General features: G+C 58.3%; 1 protein-coding gene across 1 annotated transcript in view; it reads right to left on the reverse strand.

The window, feature by feature from the left end:
* GFRA2 (GDNF family receptor alpha 2) overlaps positions 1 to 18543 on the reverse strand; it is a 95553-nt gene extending 77010 nt beyond the window's left edge. The window contains exons 1-3 of the mRNA XM_061199390.1: positions 18472 to 18543; positions 13020 to 13334; positions 6758 to 6841 (exon numbers count right to left, since the gene is read on the reverse strand). Of these exons, the coding sequence (XP_061055373.1) occupies positions 6758 to 6841; positions 13020 to 13334; positions 18472 to 18511 (439 nt within the window). The 5' untranslated portion in view covers positions 18512 to 18543. The remainder of the gene's footprint in view (positions 1 to 6757; positions 6842 to 13019; positions 13335 to 18471) is intronic.
* Positions 18544 to 21842: the final 3299 nt, after the last annotated feature.

Genomic DNA, 21842 nt, shown 5'->3' on the forward strand with positions numbered 1-21842 from the left:
ATTGACACTCAGAGTCTCTGACAGCTGTTAGAAGAAGAATGTGATTTTGAAATTTAAATAACATGCTTCTGCATTCAGCTCAAGGAGACAACCTGAGGATAAGCAGTTTATCGCCCGAGCCACCATGCAGGTGGCAGGGAGACAGGCTGCCTGCTCCCTCCACTCCTCCCCTGCCCTCTGTCCCCAAAGCCCCACCGCTTCCTCACCGGGGCCGCCTCGGAGTGGGGTCTCTGAGAGGCACCAGCTGACCTGCTGGACCTCGCTCGCCATCTTCTGCTCAGCAGCCCCAGGGAAGGAGGGGCTGGGGGCACAAAGGCTCGGCAGCCCCTCAGCGGAGCCAGGGAAGGGAGGGGGGCTCCCTGGGCATCCAGCGGAGTTAAGCCAAGCCCGACCCTCTCCCTGGCCCCTACATGGCCACTCAGGCAACCTTCACAGGGGACTGACTCTTGAGCCCGGGGCTAAGCTCGTCCCCGCCCAAGGGCAGCTCAGCCCCTCTCCACACAACCAGCCCCAGAGCCAGGCTGTCACCTGAGCTCTGTCCCGGAGACTTCCTGGGCAGGAGTCCCAAGGAAGGAGACCCTAGAGACGCCAATCTCCCATCTGCCACAAGGTCTCTAGTCACCGTCCTCTGAGCCCACCAGGCCCAGAAGGTATGCGGTTCCTGCTGAGCCTGGCCAGGCCTCCGAGCCATGATGCTATGATGCTGCCGGGAATGTCATTCCCAGATCCCACTCTCTCCTCTTCCGAGACTTTGCTGATTTTCCCCAGGTACTGCCTACTGCTGCCTCCCTTGAGCTCTCAGGGTTACTCTACCACCATTGACAAACCACCCAGCGGGCGTCTAAGTGGTGTCCGCCTGCCCCATAAGCCAGTAAGGACACGGTCTGATGCCTTTCAAAGCAGCATCTTAGGTAGCATCTGCACCACACAGAGATCCGGCCCCAGCCCTACCTCTTCCATGAAGCCCTCGTGAGCTTTCCTTTCCTTCTCTAAACCTCAGGGCCACGTGACAGGCGGCCCACACGGGACGCCTCAGACTTGCCTGGACCTCTTAGCCAGCCTCCCTTGTGCAGCACTAAGGGCTCACACTAAACCACTAGCTCCCCCCAGCCCCTGACAGCGTCACCTGTGGCCACCACCTAGGGTGCTCCTGGGCTCCGGCGCCCTGTGGGGAGCCATGCACACGTCATCACCCGTCCTTGCAGGGCTCCATTTTACAGCTGAGAAAAATGAGGTCCAGAGTCAAGTGACCCCCCCCCCCCGTGGTCAACCAGCGGGTAGGGCAGGACCAGGATTCAAACTGGGACCAGCAGGCCTCCAAGTCCACCACCGCCTTCTGGTCCAGGATCCTCCACGGATGGGAGTCAGGAGCACAGCACAGCACTAGACACCCAGGGGAACACAGAGAGAGGCGTGGGTGCAGTGACACAGAGACCAACGCCCACAATCAGAGGGTGAGCGCTATAATAAGAACCAAGTGCAAGGGCACAGAGTGGGAGGGTGGTGTCCCTCAGGGGCCATCCGCAAGGCTTCTTGGCCGGGGTAGGGTTCCCTCCTCTCCTGAGCCCCCAAAAAGGGGACCACTGGAGCCTCCAACTAGAACATCCCCGGGCCTCTCCTGGCTCCATCCAAGCAAGATGGCCCACCCCAGAGGCTTGCGGCCAACTGAGGCTGTCGCCACCCATCGCTTCTTCCTCCAACCCACAAAAGGCCCGAGTCCAGGCCTCTCGCCAGCCTCCCTGTGTCCCCACCCAGTCACAATGCAGCTAAGGCCACAGAGGTTCAGCAGGAGCCCCAGGGACCTGCTGTCCCCTGCAAATCACCCCGTCACCTCCCACTCCAGCCCCCACCCAGCACTAGCATGGGTGGAAGGCAGCCTCACGTCACCAAAAGCCATGCAACCATCTCCCAGACGCAGGCTCCAGGCCGGCCCTACCCCAGCCGGCCAATGGCCTTTGGAGAAATCACTCCACAGTCAGTTCTAAGAAGCTACGTGTTTTAGTGCAATGTGCCAGGCACTGGACCAGGCACCTACCTGCAACTTCTCATTTAGTCCTTACAAAACCCGAGCAGGTAGGTTTTGCTATCAGCCCCATGTTGTATAAGAAGAAACCCGGGCTTAGAGGTGAGGCCCCTGCCTGAGTTACGCACTGGGCAGGGGTAAAAGCAGGACTGAATCCAGGTCTAGTCCATCCCTTCCCTTGGGGCCTCAGTTTCCCTTTTTGTCAGGTAAGGGGTGAGTTTAGATGATCTCCAAGTTCCCCTCCAGCTATAGAAAAGACAAGACCTGTTTGCATAAATATGCTCCATACCCATGTATCTCCAATGCCTGCATCGGATGCCCAAGGCCCTGGAGGCCCCCAGCCTCACCAGAAATGCAGAGGCAGCGCTCGCTGACAGCCCGGCCCACACCACCTGCCTGCCGCTTCTCCCGGTCCCTGAGGCACAGCCCAGCGGCGAGGGAAACCACTGTCTGGCCCTCCCAGGCCTTTCATCCTCACTTTGATGGTTTCACCCCACGTGGATGGAGCATTTCCCTTCCCTCACTGTCCGCATCACCCCTCACAACCTCTCTCTGCCTGAACCATCTCTTCTTTCCCTAAGAGGGCTTTCTCTCCTCTCTCCACTTTATTCCATCCTCTCCTGCCTCCCCAGATGGGACCAGCTGGGATTCAGTATTCATGGGGTCACAGGCGCTTGGGGAGGGAGGGACTCTCAACTTCAGCTCCTGCACCCAAGGGACCCCTCTAGAGGAGCATCCTCGGCAGAGAGGATGGCTGTCACTCTGCCTGCATCCATCCTCATGGACTCCTCTGTATCGACCAGATCAGTAGCCATCCCCTTCTCATTTTACAAATGTAGGCACTATAGCTCAAAGAGGCCCAACAAGGCCTCCAGAAACACGCCATTTCCTGTTTCCAAGGGCAGTTTAAATTGCTAGAAACAGGACAAACCTCATTACAAACTTCATTTCTTCTCCGTGAAATCTCCCTTCCCGTCTATAAGGCTAGGGCAGGACATCTGGATCCCTCCAACAACTCTGTCTCCACTGTTCAGGGCAGAGCCAGACTGCTCCCCTCCCGGCCTTGGACTTGGGATTAACTGGACACCAGGAATCCCAGACCCAGTCACTGATCCCAGCGCCTGTCTCTGAACTGGGCAGACAGGAGGGGAGGACTCGCCCTTCCCCCAGGGCCTCGGCGTCAGAGAGTGTTGGGGGAACCCCGGCAGCTTTCTTTGCCAACAGAATCCCAGCTGGGCTTTCGAAGAAGCCCAACAGAGAGAGCAGGCTAGAGGGAAAGAAGAACACACGTTCCAGGAGGCCCCAAATTCTCAGATAGTAGCAACTCGGCCCCAAAGATACAAGAGCACCTTCCTCCAAGTCCCTGGGCCCCGACTGGGGGTAGTGCGACCTAGAGGAGCCTCCATGGCCCACACCACAGCCTTTCCACACAGAGATGGCGAGGGGGAACGTCATACAGCCACATGTAAGTGTGTAGAAGTGGGGAGGGACGCCATACAATCCTGCAGGGCAGATTGCTATCATCCTGGAGCATCAGTGCAGGACCTGGGGTCCCCCAGACCAGGCTTTCCCAGCCAGCGAGCCACAGGCGAGTGATACATGTGCCCAGATATTGACCCCTCAGCCCGCAGGGCAGCCAGGCAAGGGCCTGTGACCACCTGAGCTCCAAGCGGCTCTGCTCATCCTAGATACCAAACAACTCTGCCGCTGTCTGTGCGCCTCGATGGGGAAAAGGCTGCTCTAAGCTCACCTCTTCCTTCTTCAGAAAAGAAACGTAAGGTCTGGAGCAGGGAAGTGACCTGCCCAAGGCCATCAGCTCATCCGTGGCAGAGAATGAGCTGGAATCAGGGTCCCGGCTCCCCATCCAGCCTTCTTTCTGCTGCGTGCTCCCCACCACGGCCCACTTGGTTTCTTGGTGGCTGGGCCAGGGCCTCCCCACCCAGCTATGTACCAGAGTTTCCCCAGATAAGAGCCACCCGTGCACCAACTCGAGGGCTGCTCTGGGTGGAGCGGGGTCAGCAGGGGCAATGAGGGGGAGCCTTGCCCTCACTGTGGGGAGTGGTCCCCAGAGCCCAGGGATCTACGGTCGTGTGGGGCCCAGTTCCATCTGAGCAGGAGGTAAAGGATGCTGATTCAGCGAGCTGCAGACCAGTAATCTCCTCATTTGTCTTGTCAACATCCTTGTCCCACAGAGTGTCAAGTCCATTATGGAAAGATTTTCTGCCAGGAAGATACTTAGTGTCAGTCCAGAAAGCAGCAGGGGCCTGAGCTCAGGTGCGGACTCTGACCTTCAACCTCCAGGGAGCAAGCCAAAGCCATTTCTGCACTGGAGGTAAAGCCAGTGGCTCCCGCCCAGGCAGTAGCACCTGAGCCCATGGTAGGGTGGGAAATGGGTATGTCGGGCCCCTGGGATTTCCCCATCACAGCGTCCACGCGCAAACCATCTCCTCAATCTGCTGGAGCGCCCTAGCACTGCCTCAAAAGGAGTGGCCCAAAACTAATCAGGAAACGTGAGAATCAGAATGTCTGTGCTAGGAGGGGCCTCAGTCAGTCAATCACCCAGTTCAGCCCTGTGGGATGGGCAAGGCTTATCACTGAGTCATCACAGTGCCACAGGCAGAGGCAGGATGGGAGCCTCGGCCAACACCCCACTGTGGGGTATGATGATGAGAGCCCAGGGCAGGCCACTCAATGCACAGACCATCTTCGAAGTCACCATTCCATCCGCCACTAACCCTGCCCACCACCAGGGCCCAAGGGTATGTCCAGATGGTCACCCTTTGGCCAGTGCCTCCCTTCTCATGGGGCCCAGGATTTCTCCCACCAGTACATGTGTATCATCCTATCTCAATCCCTTAGAGCATGCTTTCTCAATGGGAGAGGAGGGTATCACCCCCAAGGGAGCAAAAACGGGCTCCTGGGTAGGCAAAAAAAAAGTAGATATTACAATGGTTTGTGGCCCTCCAAAACTCAACCCTATCTGACAAAATTTTAATACTTGGCATTTACTATGGACTAAATTGTGTCCCCTCCCCAAACTCATATGCTGAAGCCCTAAACCCTCAATGTGACTGTATTTGAAGATAGGGCTTTTAGGAGGTAATTAAGGTTAAATGAGGTCATAAGGGTGGGGCCATAATCCAGTAGGACTAGTGTCCTTATAAGAAGAGGAAGAGACCTTTCTTTTTCTCTCTCTCTCTCTCTCTCCACCCCCCTCTCTCTTCTCTCTCTTCTCTCTATCTCCCCACTCCAATCCCCCACTTCCCTCCCACCCATTCCCACCCCTACCCTGTGAGGACACAGTGAGAAGGCTGATGTCTGCAAACCAGGAAGAGAGCCCTCACCAGAAACCAAACCTGCCAGACCTTGATCTTGGACTTCCAGCCTCCAGAACTGTGAGATAATAGACTTCTGTCGTTTAAGCCAACCAGTCTACGGTATTTTGTTATGGCAGCCCAAGCAGACTAAGACAGTATTTCTCTAGTTAGAGAGAATTAACTTTTCTCCTTAGAGGGGCAACAATGAAAACAAAGAAAAAGTTTGAGAAACATTGTCCTAGAGAGTTCTTCATATGAAAGGGCTTAGGGTCTCACTGGAGAATCTTTCATTTCACAGTCTAGAGTAGTTCTTCTCAACTGGCAGCAACTGTGCCCCCAGGGGACATTTGACAGTGTCTGGAGACACACTGGGTTGTCACAACTTGGGGGACTGCTACTAGTGTCCAGTAGGTAGAGGCCAGGGATGCTGCGAAACATCTTACACTGCACAGGACGGCTCCTGCCATGGAGAGAATTACCCAGGTCAATGTCAATAATGTTGCTGTTGAGAAACCCTGGTTTAGAGCAAAAGAAACTTCGGAAGGTTTTACATATTGCCACAAAGTGCCTGGAAGCCTGAGGTCTGGGGCCCGGGAGCAAGCCCACCCTGGCGCCCTTTAAGCAGCAGTGGTGACTCCAGGAAGCTCATCCCAGCCCCAGGACTGCCCAAAACCAGAAGGTCCTCCCTAGTGCCCGAGCAGGGGCAGGCTGCCCTCGGTCACCCAAAGGCCAGAGGGAACAAGGCCAAGAAGAAAGAACCAAAAAACTCACTGGGCTCCTATACACAGACCACGGCAAGCAAAGCTAGAGCTCAAATGGGCCTTCTCACTCCCCAGGCAGGCCAAGGCGGGAGTGGCCAGAGAGCAGAGGCTCTCCTCAGCGGGATTCAAGAAGCAGAGCCCCCAGGGGAGAGGGGAATTTCAGAGCAGAATGGACGATGATGATAGGAACGCGGACAACCACAGCTAATGGCTCCCACGCACTCGGCAGCGTGCTGAGCCCTGGACAGCCATTGGTTCACTCTGACCTCATGACCATCCAAAGAGGTAGGTACTTTCCCCTCTGCACCAGAGAGGAAACTGAGGCATAGAGAGGTCGAGTAACTTGCCCAAAGTAGAACAGCTGGAAAGGACCCAGCCAGGCAGGACAGGTGACGAAATGGGAGAGCAATACCAGGTTTCAGATTCAAGATCTCCTGCACGGCAAGCTCATTCTAGGCAATTCCCGTAAATGCTTTACGCCACACACAACCTTGTGGGTGGGTGTTATGGCTCCCTCTTTACAGATGAAGACCCCAGGCTCAGAGGCGTTCAGGGGCCTGCTGGCGAGCCGACACCTGAGCCAAGCCCCGAGGCCCGATCCACCACCCACGGGGGCCGGAGCAGGTCTGGCGAGGCCCCAGCATGAGCCCACTCACCTGAGAAGATTGAAGCAAGCCTGAAGATGTCCGAGAGGCGGGCGGTCACTGGCTCGTAGGGTGAGGCTTCATAAAACTCTTCACCTAGAAGAGAGAACCGTGTCAGGCCCAGGCTCACATCCTGCCCCAAGTGCTGCACAGGGCAGGTTAGGAATGAAATGCTGCACATTTCACATGAGCAAGGTACTTCTCTCCAACCACAGCAGGTCAGAACTGCCTAATACATCTCCCTCGTGACCTCTCTGCATGTCCCAGCCTCTTCTAAGGACTTCCGAATGCTTCTGGAAAGAAGGCACAGGGGAGCTGGAACCCTGTGGAAGGCCAGGTACAAATACCAGGATTTGAAGCCAAGGGACCCTCCACAGTCATTCAGTACAACTTCCTCATTTCACAGGGGAGGGCTCTGAGGTGGCCCAGAGAGGCGAAGCAACCTGCCTGAGATCACACAGCTACTCACGGTGGAGCTTGAGCTGGACTCCAGCCTCACACCAGCATTCTCTCCCATCACACCAGGCTGGCTCTGCCCAGACTTAAGGGGACAGGATTTCCCCTTTGCTTCCCACCAGGCCACCAGGAGAATCTGACTGGCTGAAGGTCCGCTGGGTGGAGGGCTGACTGCGGCTCCTCTCTGACTGACTCCCGACCCGCCTTCCCCTCCACCTGCTGCTTCTGAGCCCTCTCCTCCAGGCTCCGGGGTGCACCAGAGGCCCGGGGAACAGAAAAGCAAGCGAGTGACAGGAGATAAATGGCACAAGGCTGCCCTGGAGACCCACCACCACCTCAGCGGGACTCCAGCCTCCTCTGCCAATGCCTCGGCAGCAAAGGAAATATCCTCTTGAGACATGACGGCGAGGAGAAATCAATGGATAATCACTCAGACTGTGTGTGTGTGTGTTGAGCGGGCGGGGGAGACAGGTGATGACCACAGCCTCACACACTGATTTCCCACCCACCCGGGGCCCAGCGCCAGGGGCAAGTACCCCCGCCTAACGAGGAGCATGTGGGGCAGCACCCCTGGGGGCCACCTGCAGGAAGGAGCCGGCCTCCAGAAGAGGAGCCTTGGAATCTGCTTGCAAGGGGCTCATTCAGGAGGCCCCCAAAGTCACCCACAGGCTAGCCCTCAAGGCTTAACCAGCCTTCCGCTGGTCCACGGACCAGGCATCTGTCTGCTATACGAGGCAGACCCCCAGAGAAGGGTACAGACCCCCAGAGGACGTGGAGCAAGAGCATGCCCCCTGGAGAAGCGGCCCCGCCCTTCACTGTACCTCCCAGGAGCACATTAGGCCCTGCCACACCCAGCACACAGGGGACCTTACGCACAGGGGGTGCCCACTGGTACCTGCCAACGGACCTAATCCAAAGGTTACTCTTTCCTTCAGGCCTGTCTCCAATCCCACCTACCCCCGGGGCATGCAGGGTCATCGCAGGCCTGCATGATCTCAGCATCCTCCACTCTACCCACCGGCACTGGAGAAACTCCCTGTGGTGGGGTTACCAGCCATGCTATCTGCTGCAGCCAAACAACACAAGAGTTTAGGAAGCACTTTTGTAATAAAGATGATGTTGTATTGTGCTGCCTTCATGCCCGCACTATTAGAAGTGCTTTAGGGGGCTTCCCTGGTGGCGCAGTGGTTGAGAATCTGCCTGCTAATGCAGGGGACACGGGTTCGAGCCCTGGTTTGGGACGATCCCACATGCCGCGGAGCAGCTGGGCCCGTGAGCCACAACTACTGAGCTTGCGCGTCTGGAGCCTGTGCTCCACAACAAGAGAGGCCACGATAGTGAGAGGCCCGCGCACCGCGATGAAGAGTGGCCCCCGCTCGCCGCAATTAGAGAAAGCCCTCGCACAGAAACGAAGACTCAGCACAGCCAAAAATAAATATAAAAATAAATAAATAAATAAAAGATTACTATAAAAAAAAAAAGAAGTGCTTTAGATGTACTAACTCATTTAATCCTCAATTTCTCTAGGGGGTAGGCACTATTATTCTCCCTATTTTACTGATAAGGAACTGGGGCACAGAGACACTGAGGTACTTGCTCGAGGTCACACAGCTGGTAAGTGGCAGAGCCTGGTTTCAAACCCAGGAAGTTGGCTCCAGAGTCCAAGTACTTAACCATTATGAATACTGTCTCCAAAAGTAAAAAGTGTTATTGAAACCAAATTGTTCTTAAACAAGTACTACTGTTGCTTAACTTTTCACAGAGCAATCTTCTGCGGGCTGGGCTGCTCCCCCAGAGCAGGGTCTGTCCGTCCCTATAGCATCTGGCATAGCACTGTGCCTGGGTGTGGATAGGCTAGTATGATTGACTAGGAGGGGACAGGGGATGGATCTCTGGGGGAAAAGAGCCTCTTCCATGACCAGGTGGGAGGGGCCCGTCCTATTTAACTCAATTTCCATCTCCTGCTCCTGCAGCGGAATTCACCAGCGGGAAATCCGAGACCTGCCTGGCAGCCAGACTGAAGCCAAATCCAGGATGTCAGATTCCAGGGTCACGACCTGGGAGATGACAAGTAGGAGAGGCCTTGGCACTTCACGTTTGCAGGACCAGGATGACCCTGAACTTCAGCATCACCTTTGGAGAAGGCAAGAAGCCTGGTCCCCTGTGCAGCCAACAGTGACAGCCCTACCGTGTAAATACTGGTGGTTACGGGGGTGGTGACGGCAGAGGGGAAGACGGGCCCAAGGCCACAGCTCTCCCCCAGGGCAGTGGAAAGGGGTCTGGATAAGGAGTCGGGGGACTGGTCCCACCAGCTGCTTGCTGTGTGCCCTGGGAAGCCCCCGACTCGCCTCCCTGCATCTCAGCTTCCCCGCCAGAATGATCTCGAGGCCCTTTGCAGTTGGGACTGTCTAGGAGCTCGGCAGAGGCCACAATCCTGCCACCGCCAGCTCTGCCCACACGCTGAGGGCCTCAGTCTGCACAGCGAGCTCAGCCTCAGGTAGAGGCAGCAGGTGGAGCCGAGTCTCCGGGGAATCGCAGCAGGAGAAGCCAGAATCTAAGTGCAAACCCACATGGGTCTCTCCTCTCCGTGATCCCCCCACCCTGGCCCAAGCCAGGTTATTAAGAGTCTTAAGGAATAGGGAGGGTGTGTCTGTAGCCTCCCCAGGAGACCACTCACCCCACACCAGGAATAGCCCCCTCTCAGGAAGATCCTGTCCCTCAGAGGAACACCACCTGCTGTTAAAAGGCCTCTGGGTTCCTCTGGTCAGCCCTGGACGGAAACCACCTCTGGCCCCAAGACCCAGGGGGAGGGGACTGTGCAATCTGCAAGGGGTGGGGGGGCAGGGTTCTGAGGAAAGAGAAAAGCAGGGGTCTGCCTTTCTAGAGTGGGACCAGGGGAAGGGTCCCCCAGCCTGTACACGCCAGCACAGGGACCACGGCTTCCCCAGTGCTTTCACCCCCCTCTGAAGCACACAGTAGGTGCTTAACAGATATTTGTTGAGTAAATGAACCAACAAACCATCTCAAGCCTTGGAACGGGGAGAGTTTACAGTCAGGCCCTCCTGGGTTGAAAGGGCCTTGAAGACACAGCAGAAGGCAGCATAGAATGCACATTATGCCTATTGTTGTCATCAAACTGCCTCATCGTCCCGGCTCCGAGCAAGGTCCCCGGAGCTCTGATGCTGTGATGCCCACGGAGCCAGTCCGATGGGAAGGTTCTCAGGCGGCCCACCCAACTCTCCAGCCAGCAGCTCTTGCATCCCTTTCCTGTCCATTCTGCACCCACAGCAAGCCCACCCACCTTCTGCCCAGTCTCCCTCGGACTGAAACTGAAGGCTGTCGGAAAGAAAGCAAAAACCTAAACAACCCAGCTGGCTGAATCGGGGCCTTTAATGTTCTGGGCACGAGTCAGCCAATGTGGCGGGCGGGGACACAGCTCCTTGTCTCACGGAGAACAGAGTGCCCGTCTCTGTGGCCGGCTCCCTCTCTTTGCTAACTTCTAGTTCTAGGACTCCAGCATTGCTAGCAATGGAAGAAGTGACCACCCGATTCATGAGGAATTACTTTGTTACTAATGGTGGTAATACTACTAATAATTCCATGCCCGCTTATTCCTATTCTCAGGGCACATTTGAACCCTCGGGGCCACTGCTCAGGAAGCTCTCGATATCCAGGCCCCACCCCTGGGCCCAGTTCCCTCCTCCCCCTCCAGCAGCTGGAGGCGGTGCTGCCCCTCAGATCCTAGGCTGACGCCTCCCCTCCCCCAAGGGCACAGATCCACAGAGCACCCCTCTCTCTTCTTCACCTCAGCCCCTCCATCACTACTATCCTACCTTAGAATTTAAACTGCTCGACTCTCTCGCATCTTTAAAAAAAAAAAGTCATCCTTTGTTCTTCTCCCATCTTCACACCAAAATTCAAGAAGTTGGCCACAGTCATCATTCCCCTCTCCCCGGCTCCCAGGCACCCCCTAAGCAGGCTTCTGCTCCCAGCAGCCACCTAAGGAGCTCACCCCAAGGGCATCAGGGACCCTTTCCACCCCTCTCCTGCTGGGCCTGAAGTCTTAGAGGCTGGTGACCCTCCTTCCTCTGAGAGTGAGCCCCTCCCGAGGTGTCCTACTGTCCCTCTTACCTCACCCCCAGAGCCTCCTTAGTCATCCTTGCAGCCCATCTTTAAATGGCAGTGGTCCTGGGGGCTCTGTCTCTGACCTCCTCCCAATGTGACTGCACCCACTCCCTTGGCCCCAGTTACCACCTGCAGTCTGCTGGCGACTTCTAAATCCCTATGTCCAGTCGCTCTTCCTCACGTGACCCCCAGCCCTGCGTGCCCAGCTGTCTGTAGGGCGGGGCCGATGAGGGGCACACACCCCAGAAGAAATTCACATCTCCCAGCCCTCCCCCCACTCAATACCTTCACTGTGATCAGCCACATCACCCACACAGCTGCCCAAGACCGAAAACTGGGGGCCCCCCTGACTCCTCTGACCCTTCACCAGGACCTGTCGATTCTACCTCCTGGACAGCTCTTAGATCCTTCTTTCCTGCCACTGTCCTCATTCAGCCGCCATCATTCCTGGCCTGTATCACAGCAGTGGCCTCCGAACAGTCTCTCCAATCTACTCTCTTCATTAGAACCACATGAACTTTGTCCTGAAGCACGTATCCATCATGTAAAGCCTTCCAGGGGTGCTGCCCACCAGATCCGTACCCGTCCCATCTCTCCTCCCCCATCCCCACTTCCACCCGCCTCTACCACACTGAGTTACCTGCAGGTCTGTAAGCGAGTTCCACTAACCTGAGTTACCCGCAGGCCTTTGCCCAAGCTCTCCCTCCACCTCCCATACTCTCCCCATACACCTTCACCAGGTAACTGCAGCTCATTCTTGAATCTCAGCTTGGAGGCTGCCTCTTCCAGGAAGGCGCTTTAGATTTTGTAAGAAGGGGTTTGAAGCCCCTGCTTGGTGCTGCCACAGCACCCAGTGCTTTCCACTCACATCACCAAATGACAGATAACTGTCACCAAATAACTTCTCTGCATCCCCCCCGAGCATGAGCTCCATGAAGGCAGAGGCTGCCTCAGCTGTTCTCAACTGTTGCCGCAACGCCTAGCAGCCGGTAAACCCTCAATAAACAGTTGCTGAATTAATAAGTGAATGCCTGACCCCGGTGGCCAGCAAATCCTCCACACCCCAGTCTGGAGGGGGAGGAAATCGGGGAGGTGGCTGTCTGGGGAAAGGCTTACAGGTTCTGCCTTGGGCCTTGGAGGCGGGCTTGCCCAGGGCTGTGGGACCTGCTGCCCACACGCCGCTCAGAGCTCTGTTGAAGGTGCCTAAGCCAGGCCCGGGGTCAGGAAGCCACCTCAAGGGCAGGCCTCCTGGGAGCAGGAAGGCAGGAGGGGGGCAACGGGGAGAGGCAAGGGCTGGTTTGCTCTCGTGCAGACCTCACAGCTCCGCCTGCACGCCACCTACCCCTTCTCACTCCTCTGTCCTCACTTGTCCATCCACCTGGGCACCCTTGCCTCCCCTTCTCTTGTCACCACCGCACACGGCCGTCCAACCAGCCCCGGTTCACTTCCCCTCCCACCACCACCCCCACCGTCTCTCCTCCCCACCTCCTCCTTCATCTGTCTCTCCAACAACAGCTGCCCTCCTAGGTTGGGCAGCTACCTCCTCTGGCTTCTAGGTTCCCTGGAAGGTGGAGAGAGAGACAGCTGTGGCCACTCTGCCCCGTTACCAGGCCCTCCCGCTGAACCTGGGCCCCAGGAGGCCCTCCCACCACCCCATCCTCAGCGTGCCTCCCATCGAGGCGGGCGGACTTACCCTCGGTCAGCCCCAGGTGGATGCTCCAGTAGATCTGCAAGCACTGCAGCTCCTTCTTCATGCCCCGCTTGCAGCGGCAGTCGTACAGCGGGCTCTCCTGCAGCACCTCCAGGGCCGCCTGGCACTCCTTGTTGGCCAGCATGGTGTTGCGGTCCCGGCCGGCCAGGCACTGGCGCAGCGTGCGGTAGCGGGAGCTGCAGTTGGATTCGGCCGCGCACAGCTCATTGGCCCGGACACAGTCCACTGGGGGGCGCCAGCCGTGGAGCTCGGGGCCCTGCGGGGAGGAAGGGCTGGCCAAAGAGCGGAGGGTCTCGTCTGGGTGGTGGGGAGGGAAGACAAGCACGAATGAGGGCCGCAGTCTCCGACCCCAGAGGCAGGCCTGGGGGCTTGGGCCCTTCTGGGAAAGTCACACCCATTCTACTCGGCACAGCAAGGCCGACTCAAGGCTGCCTTCCCCAACAGACAGCAGGTCGGAGGAAGGGCTGCTAAAGGGTCCCAAGAGTCCACCATCTCTCCTCAAACCCAAAGGAGAAAAGCTGCCCTCTGCCCTGGTCCTACCAGACTCTCTTCTGGTTCCACTCCGTGGCCCTGGGCCCAGGAGCACAGAAAAGCCAGAGGCCCCAGCAAGACCACAGACAGTCTAAGATGCCAGGAAGCCAGAGAAGGATGCCACAGCCTCAGCAGAGAGCTGGCGGCTGCAGGGCCTCCTGGGGTGGGCCGAGGGGGCATCTCACTTTCAGAGCACCCAGACCTCCTCCCAGCAACCTCGGGTCCAGCCAGAGGTCCATCCAAGACACCAGACTAAACCTCGAAAGCAGCAGCGGATGGTTTAACTCTCACAGCCTCTTAGAGGCCAGAGTCACCCCCTGCATTCTACCCTGGGGAAACTGAGGCCCAAGGAAGGGAGATGACAACTCAAGGTCACACGCAGGCTGAAAAGACCCCTCTAACCCCCCCAGTCTATCCGTTCTGAGTCCCCAGACTTCCCGAGGAGACAGGGAGAGACAAGCATGACCCCATGGTCTGAGCCCAGAGGGAGGCGCTCCTCCAGGGGGGCTCAGCCCTCCACACCTTCCTGTCCCACAGTGCAGCCAGAGACAGAAAACGTACCCTGCAGACAAGATCCACCCCGGGCCCCGCCAAAGAAAATGCTGCAGACCTAGCAACTCCATCCCACCACACCTCCCACCCAGACACACCTCCCTCTCTCCCTCTCCATCGGGCTGTCTCTCTCCCTTTCTCTCCCCTATTTCTTTTTCTCTTTCTTTCCTCTCCTCCCCATCCTCCCTTGAAACCCTCTCCCCTCTGTCTCCCCTTTTTTTCCTTCTTTCCAGAAGCCAAATAACAAGTCAATTGCAAGCTGACCCTGGCCTCGCACACAGCCCCTCGCCTCCCCAACGATGAACAAGCAGGAATCAGTACACGCTCCTCATGCACGGCCTCAAGTGTCCAAACCCACGGTCCTCGGAAGGGAAGAGGTCAAGTAAGGAGATTCGGAGGGGAAGGGCAGGGAAAGAAAGGGCCGCTTGGTCCTTTCAAAAGCAAGCTCCCAAAACGGCTTCCTCCGGACACAGACATTCTCCCGGTCTCCCGGTCCTCTCCAAGCCCCTCAGATCCTGCCCCACAAAAAAGCCATACCATGGCCCAAAGCCAACACTGGCTTTTCCAGGACCCGAGGAGTGATCTGGGGGGGCTTCCTCCACTCCATCCTGCCCCAAAACATAAAAAGATCCTAGGGAGAAGTCCCCCCCCACCCCCCGGTCCCCAATCCCACAGAATCCCCTCCATCTCTACCCAGAACCGCCACTTCTCACTCCTTTCCCCAAGGAGGCCCTGCTCAGGGGGCAGCTACCACAGGGAGACAGCGACACCTAGAGGCAGAGTGCTGCACCGCGAGCCTGTCACTTCCGACTGAGTGCCGAGGGGAAAGGAATCAAGGAATGGGCTCTTGGAGGGCCAGGCCTACCCCACTAGGAGAGCAAGGGGTGGGCCTGGGTTGGAGAAGCCCTCAGGGTCCAGAGTAAAAGACTTCCCTTCTCCTCCTGACCACACCTCTGCCTCAGGACAGGAGGAGCTGAAGGCTGTGGCCAGGCTGAGACAAGACCATTGAAAAAACCAGCATGGAATGTGGTCATGGACAGTGGGGCATCTGCCCAGGTGTGGGTGGAGAAGTGTCCTCTGCCCAAGCCCAGGCAGCAGCTTTACTGCCCGGCTTCAGCAAATTCCTGGGTCTCTGAGCAGGACTCGGCTGTATCTGGGCCACCCAGGAGCAGCTGTGTTGACCCAGACTCACTGGTACCTGCTGCCCCACCTAGCCAGCCAGGTAGCCAGCCAGGTAGCCAGCCTGCTGGAGCCTCAAGACCGGCCCAGCCCTGGGCCTTCCACTGACTCCGCTCACCCCAGCATCCCAGCAGGCGTCTCCCCTCCCCCATTGGCGTCACCTGAGGCTGCACTGTCGGAGGTAAAATGAGAAAGGGGCATCCTACCCAGGCTTAAAGGTGAGGACCTTAGCCTAGGGAACTGGGGCAATAAGGAGACTTCCTCCCTGCCCTACAGGTGAGGTCTAGAGCCCCAAGGGATGATCCTTATAGAATCCTGGGCTTCCCTCATCCTGCCAGCTCCCAGGCAGGGAGATGCTCTGTAGGAGGGCCGGTGCATCTTCCGACCAAGCTCCCTGACTCTTCTAGTCGGAGTCATGACCCCCAAAACAAATCAAGCCCAGCCAGAGAAAGAAGTCATGGCAACTCGGTGCCTTTGGCCAAGAATTCTAGGAGAGTAAAGGTTGCAAGGTATCCTGGTGATGTTTCCAAATTCTAGATCAGGAGAAAACTCAGATCCCTCAAGGAAAGCAAAGACATGTAAAAGAGCTTTTAAAGATACAGAACGACTGAGAGACCACACAGAACTACAGCCACCCTCGGGCATCAAATGCCCCACAAGAGCTAGAATGCCAGTGGGAGGTGGGCCCTCTGACCAGCCCTGATCCCCACCCCCATCTCACTTTCTCCCTGAGCTTGTCAACACTGGAGGTCAGGCAGGCTGGGCCAGAAAGGCCTCTCCAGCCCCAGACCTCACTAGAACCTTGGGAGGGGCACACCAAAGGCCCCTGCTCCTAGGAACATGCTTCACTCTACCCCCCACTGAAAACGCCCATCACCTCTCAATCTCCAGAAAAGCCTATCCCCCTAGTGGAATTTCCAACGAACTCCCAACTATGGGTTCCTTGCCAGGAAAGGGCCCTGGGGCTGAAATGTCCTCAGCACAAACCTATCCCTTGTTCTCGACTGGCCTAACCCAGAGCCTTTCAACGTCCTGTGGTCACTCAGTTAACCCCACACCCCAGCTTTGGAAAGGGGCTTCTCATGGGAAGGGAACTGAAAGGCTGTAACCAAAGAGGATGCCGACAGCACCCTGCTCTTCTCCTGCTCTCAACCCCCCACACACTAGGGTCACAGACACCTGGGAGGACATCTCTGAACGGGCCCCCTACACGTGCACAGGAGAACAGTCTCTCCTCAGGCTCCTCAGCCGGGACAAGCCTGCCTGCAGCCTGGGGGGCTGGGCCTGGAGGTGACTGACGGGCCGGCACTGCTCTCCTCCACCGGGGGACGGAGACCTCAGAAGGCGGCCACATCTGGAAGCCCTGCCGGCCCAGGGGGTGTGCAGCTCAGGAGCAAGCAATCTGGCTGCTTTTCCTGAAATACAATTTTCTTTTCTTCTTGGCCCTGCTCATTCTTGGCCCCAGAAAGCTGCGTTTTTTAACCAGCAGTAGGAGAAAAGGTCAGGTTTCGTAATAGCCCCTTCAGAGAGAAAGCGTTGCCAGGAAAGGCCGCAGGAGCACAGTAGGCCAGGAGCACCGTCCCAGCCCCCTCCCTCAGCCCCTCCCACCCCGAGGAAGCTGCCTGGAGAAAAGCCACCTCTGGCTCGGGGAGGCCGGACAGTGAAGGCCACACCCTAGAGCGGGGCCTGGCCCCCTGGGGAACTCATGCCTGTGGGAGGGGGAAGAGGAGGGAACTGGCAAAGGGCCCAGGCCCCAACCAACATCGACTGGACTGCAAGCCCCCGTCCTAGTCAGGACACTTCTTAGACACCCCCCAGCAAGTGTTTCTGGGATCTGCACCTACCTCCCCAGGCCTTCCCCTCTCCCCTCCTCCGGGAGGGAAAGGGTGCCCTCATGACCCATCTGGGCAACCTGGCTCACCGCTGGCTACACAGCAGCCCAGGGTGGCAGGAGCAGCACCCACAATGAAGCAGATGTGTGCTTCAGAGCACACACACACACACACACACACACACACCCCGTTAGCCTGCCCCCTCTCTGGAGCACCTACTGGGGCAGCAGCCTTGCCTGGGACTCCTGGTTAGCACACAGCCTTGCAAACACCCACTTTTCCTCACCTCCACCCCCAAGAATGCTCCCTCTATACCCCTGTTTCCCAAGCAGCTGAGATAGATCTTGTGTAGCATAAAAAGGGGACGAGGGGTTGGTAATTCGGGGTGCGAAAGAGACTGCCGGGGTTCAGGGGCACCAGGCAGCCCCTGCTCGCTGCCCTTGGGGGAGTGGGCTTACAGAACGAGCAATGGTCTTTGTTCAGTCCAGGATTCTCCCCTCACCCCTCTCCTTCTTCACCCAAGGAAGCAAACTTTGGCCTCCCTCCCATCTCTTCCCACCAGCTATGGGGTCCCCTGCCCCAGAGGTGGCAAAGGGAAGGCACTGAACAGCGGCCAGAAACACTCCATGCCCGCCCACCCACCTGGCTCGGGTCTGGGCGGGAGGGAGGGCAAACGGTGGGGAGAAACTTGAAAAGTGTTCCAGGGAGTGGAGCCCCTAGGAAGGGGTTCGGAGAGTGGGAAGCGGGGTGCATTTTCCAGACGTTGATTGGCGGGTGAGGGATGGCTGCCAGGGCTGCCCCCACAGATGTCCAACCGGGAGCTCCTGGAGAAACCCATGCCCTCTACCACGATCGACTCAGGGAGCCGCCGGGAAAGGTGGGACTGGCATGATTTTCCTTTCCACGACACTGAGCCTCTCCCCTCCCTTCTCTCTTCCAGATCAAGAGTTGGAATTTTTTTTTTTCTTAAGTTGCCGCAATTTGAACCCATTATTTTGAGGGAAATGAGCGCTATCACTGCGTGTGAGTGAGCGAGTGTGTGTCTGCGTGCGTGTGCGCGGGGATGGTCTGGGTGTTATAAGTCTCCTTGCCAATCCCCCGCGTAACCAGCCAGCCGCGGCTCCCGTCCCTCCGCCCGCATCCTCGCCGCCGGCCCTGCTCGGTTCCTCTATGCCCGGGCCCGGCTCGCCCCGCCGCGCGCTCTCCCCGCCGGTCCGTCCCCCGCCAGCGCCCCGCTCGCCCCCCGCGTTCCCGGCTGCTCGCCAGCGCTCGAACGCACGGCCCGCGCAGCCCCCGAGGCTCCGGCGGACACGCTGCCCTCGCCACCCGCAGATACTCACCTAAAAAGAAGAAGAGGCAGAAGGCGTTTGCCAAGATCATGTTAAATAAATCCCACAGTTGTTTTTTTTTTTTTTTTTTGTCTTTCTCCCTTGGATTAAAAAATAACAACACCAACAACAGTAATAATAATAGCCAAGCAGTGATAATCAGCCCCAAATCCAATGCGGAGATCCCAGCTAGTCCACCCGATGAAGATCTTGAGTCCTGCGATTCTCGCCTCTGGCTGGAGGGGGTAGTGGAATGGAGGGCGGTGGGCGGCCTCTCGACGCCCCCCTTGCCCACTAAAATCAAATACACACGTATTCGGATGTATATCTGCTTTCCAAGCCGACAGCCGGTCCTCAGGTCTGCCCTCCCCTCAGCTCATCCGGGAAGGCGCGAGTCCCCACAGGTCCGATTCCCCTGCGCTTCCCGGGAGGGGACTGGGGAGGTGGGGGAGAAGCGATCTGAGAGCGAAGGGCTGGAAGGAAGCGGCGAGGGTGGGGGTCAGAATAAAGCGCAAATAAGAAAGAAATCCACCGACGGGTGTAAGCGCCTAGGAACAAACCAGCGGGAGCTTCGAGGACCAGAGACCGGAGTCGCTTCTTTCGCACAAGACGACGGAAAGATTTAAAAAAATCTTCTCCCGCTAACCCTTGCTCGTGTCACTTTTTTCTAATGGAATTCCAGTGACCGTGTCTCTCTGCGTGCGTGTGTCTTTCTCTCTCCTCTCCCTCCCTCTCCTCTCCCCGGCTCTCGCTCTTTGCTCCCGCTCTCTCCGGCTCTCCCTCGCTCTCCTTTCCCTCCCCCTTCTCCCTCTCCCTGCTCCTCCCTCCGCCCGCCCCCTTCCCCCTTCGCGGCTCCTCCGCCGGGGCTCTCGCGCCCGCGCCCCTCTCGTCCGCCCGGGGCTCGGCGCTCGGGCTCCCAGGCGCTGCCGGCGCGAGGCGCGGGCGCGCAGCGGAGCAGCGACACTCTGCAGCGGCGGCGGCGACAAGGCGGTGGCGGTGTCGGTGGCGCCGGGGAACGCGGGCCGAGAGGAGAGCTCCGCCACTGTCTCCCTCTGGTCTGCCGCCCGCCCTTCCCCGGATTGACCTGCAGCCTTGCCGGAAACTGACCGGCTCCCCTGGCAAAGGCTCGGGCTCCAACCCAAAGCCACCAAAGCCTCCGCACCCTCCTCCTCCCCACGCCGCGCGCCAACCCCCCCACTGCCCCCGCCCCCGCGCCCCGGCCACCGGCTCACGGAGGCCTGGGGAGGCTCAGCGGAGGCCCGAGGGCGTGGAGCGCCGGGCGCCCGAGCCATCCCGGGGGCGTGGGGGGAAGGGCGCTAGAAAAAAAACCCTGCTTGGTGGCTAGGGTCTGGGGACGGGGCTGCACCATCCGCGGGCGGATGCGTCCTTCGGCCAGCGAGCCGAGGCAGAGCGTCTTCCCGAAGGCGCTAGGGAGAAGAAGGATCCCCTCCGGCGCCAGCCCCCAGCGTCCCCGCGCAGCCTTCCTGCCCCGGTCGAGCCCCGCGTACGCCTACACGTGTGCTCTCCGCGCGGAGCTCGAGAACTTTCCCCGCAGGCCCGCGGCGCGCTCGCCCCCTATACGCCCCAGCGTCGCAGCCCTTCGAGACTGCCCTTCCCCACTTGTCTCCCTCCTCCGGTGCGGGAAGAAGTCTGCCGAGCCGGGGCGGCCTGACCGCCTCATCGGAGGCCGGCGAACCTCCCCGAACTGCGCGGGAGGGATCGGGGAGGGGGACTCGCACCCCATCCCGGCGGGAGCGCCTCGGGACCGACCCGGGCCAGGGCTCCGCGCCAGGCTCGGCGGCCGGCGCTCGGCTGCGAGCTGGGCTCCGGGGAGTTCTCCCGAGGCAGCAGGCAGCTCCCCGCTTCCGAGGCTCTGGGTGGGGTCCCCTCCCCCTTCCGGGAAGGGGGCGATTGATCCATCTGTCCACGGGCCGGGCTCACCGGCGTGCTTTAGTCACGGAATTTACAGTAAACGCTCAGAAGCACCAAAAAGGAAGCGTCTGGCTGGGATAGGGCTGAAGGAGAGGTGAGACTGCTGACACGTTCCTACAAGAGGGGGCGAGACGGTGGGCTGTGGACACGCGCGGGCACACCCACGCACCCCGGGCACCCCAGTTTCACGCTGCCATCTGACACATCCTTAGCTGCGTTAGAGCTGCCCAGCATCCCTCGGCTCCCGCGCACACATTCTTGCACGCAGCTCTGCGCGCGCACCCCAAGTGCTGGGGCGTGGTACACACAGTGCCTCGTAAAGTTTCCACGCTACCCAAAACCGGATCTGGGCTGGATCGAAGGTGTAGGTGTTAGTGCCTTTTAAGATGCGTTTTTAAATGAACAAGACTCTGGAAAAGAGTAAATGCTAGAAATGGACCTGGGCGCGAAGGGAGGGGTCACTTACAAAACCTGCAGCCTAGCCTTCGCTAGTGGAAAAGCTAGAGGGAGCAACTTCCATCTTGCGGATTCAGGCGGGAACGCGGCTTCTCCAGCCTTGGAAGCGCAGAGCTAAGGGTCTTCTCCGAACGCCTCACATCTGCCCCATCCTGGGGCATCAGCCCTCGCTCCATCCTGTCACCCTGCCATTGAGTGGTGGCCGCTTGGAGGCGTGGCCCTAGCAGGTGAGTGGAGAACCTGGGCCAGGAAGGCTTGGGGATTGGAGCTGGGGAAAGTCCCCTCGGGGCTGCCCTCCCTGCCATTCCTCCGGGCCTCTTCAGTTCTAGGAAAGGACTTCACATTTTCACTCCAAATGCTGGGAGACTTAAGGAACCGGCTTCAGAAAAGTTTAGGTTAAGGGTTGAAAACCTGATAGGAATTATACTCTTGGATCAGAGGCTGGAGGCTGGGAGACTGGTGTGAATAAATTTTCCCCCTCTCCTCTCCTACTTCCTGGGCCTTCTGGCTGCCCAAATGCCCTCCACCACTCCCACATTTCCGTATCCCACCTCGGACTTTCCCTCTCCCAAGGCCCTACTCCAGGCTCCAAAATTGCTGCTAGGCACATCTCTCTACCTCCCCCACCTCAAAAACAATTTCTATAACTTTCTTTTAATCCTGACTGGGCATAAGAAGGAAAATTCTCTGAAGCATATATGAGAGCTTTGCTGAGAAAGCAGTGATAAACACCCAGGGGTGGTGCCCACTGATTTCCCATGGTGGCGGTGGGGGGAGGGGGGATCTAGTAGCAGGAGGTGAGTGGCTGAGATCCTTCAGGGACTCCAGGTCACAGAGTCGTCACAAGGACAGTGGACAACACCAGCCAGGCCAACATTCACCTTGTTGTGGCCATGAGGCCCTCTGACCTTGGGCCCTTTCTTCCCTCCTGTCTATACAAGCATCTCCCACTACACCTCACTCTCTGCTGACCCACCTACCACCTGAACTGCCCT

Source organism: Eubalaena glacialis, chromosome 9, assembly GCF_028564815.1.
Source record: "Eubalaena glacialis isolate mEubGla1 chromosome 9, mEubGla1.1.hap2.+ XY, whole genome shotgun sequence".
NCBI lineage: Eukaryota > Metazoa > Chordata > Mammalia > Artiodactyla > Balaenidae > Eubalaena > Eubalaena glacialis.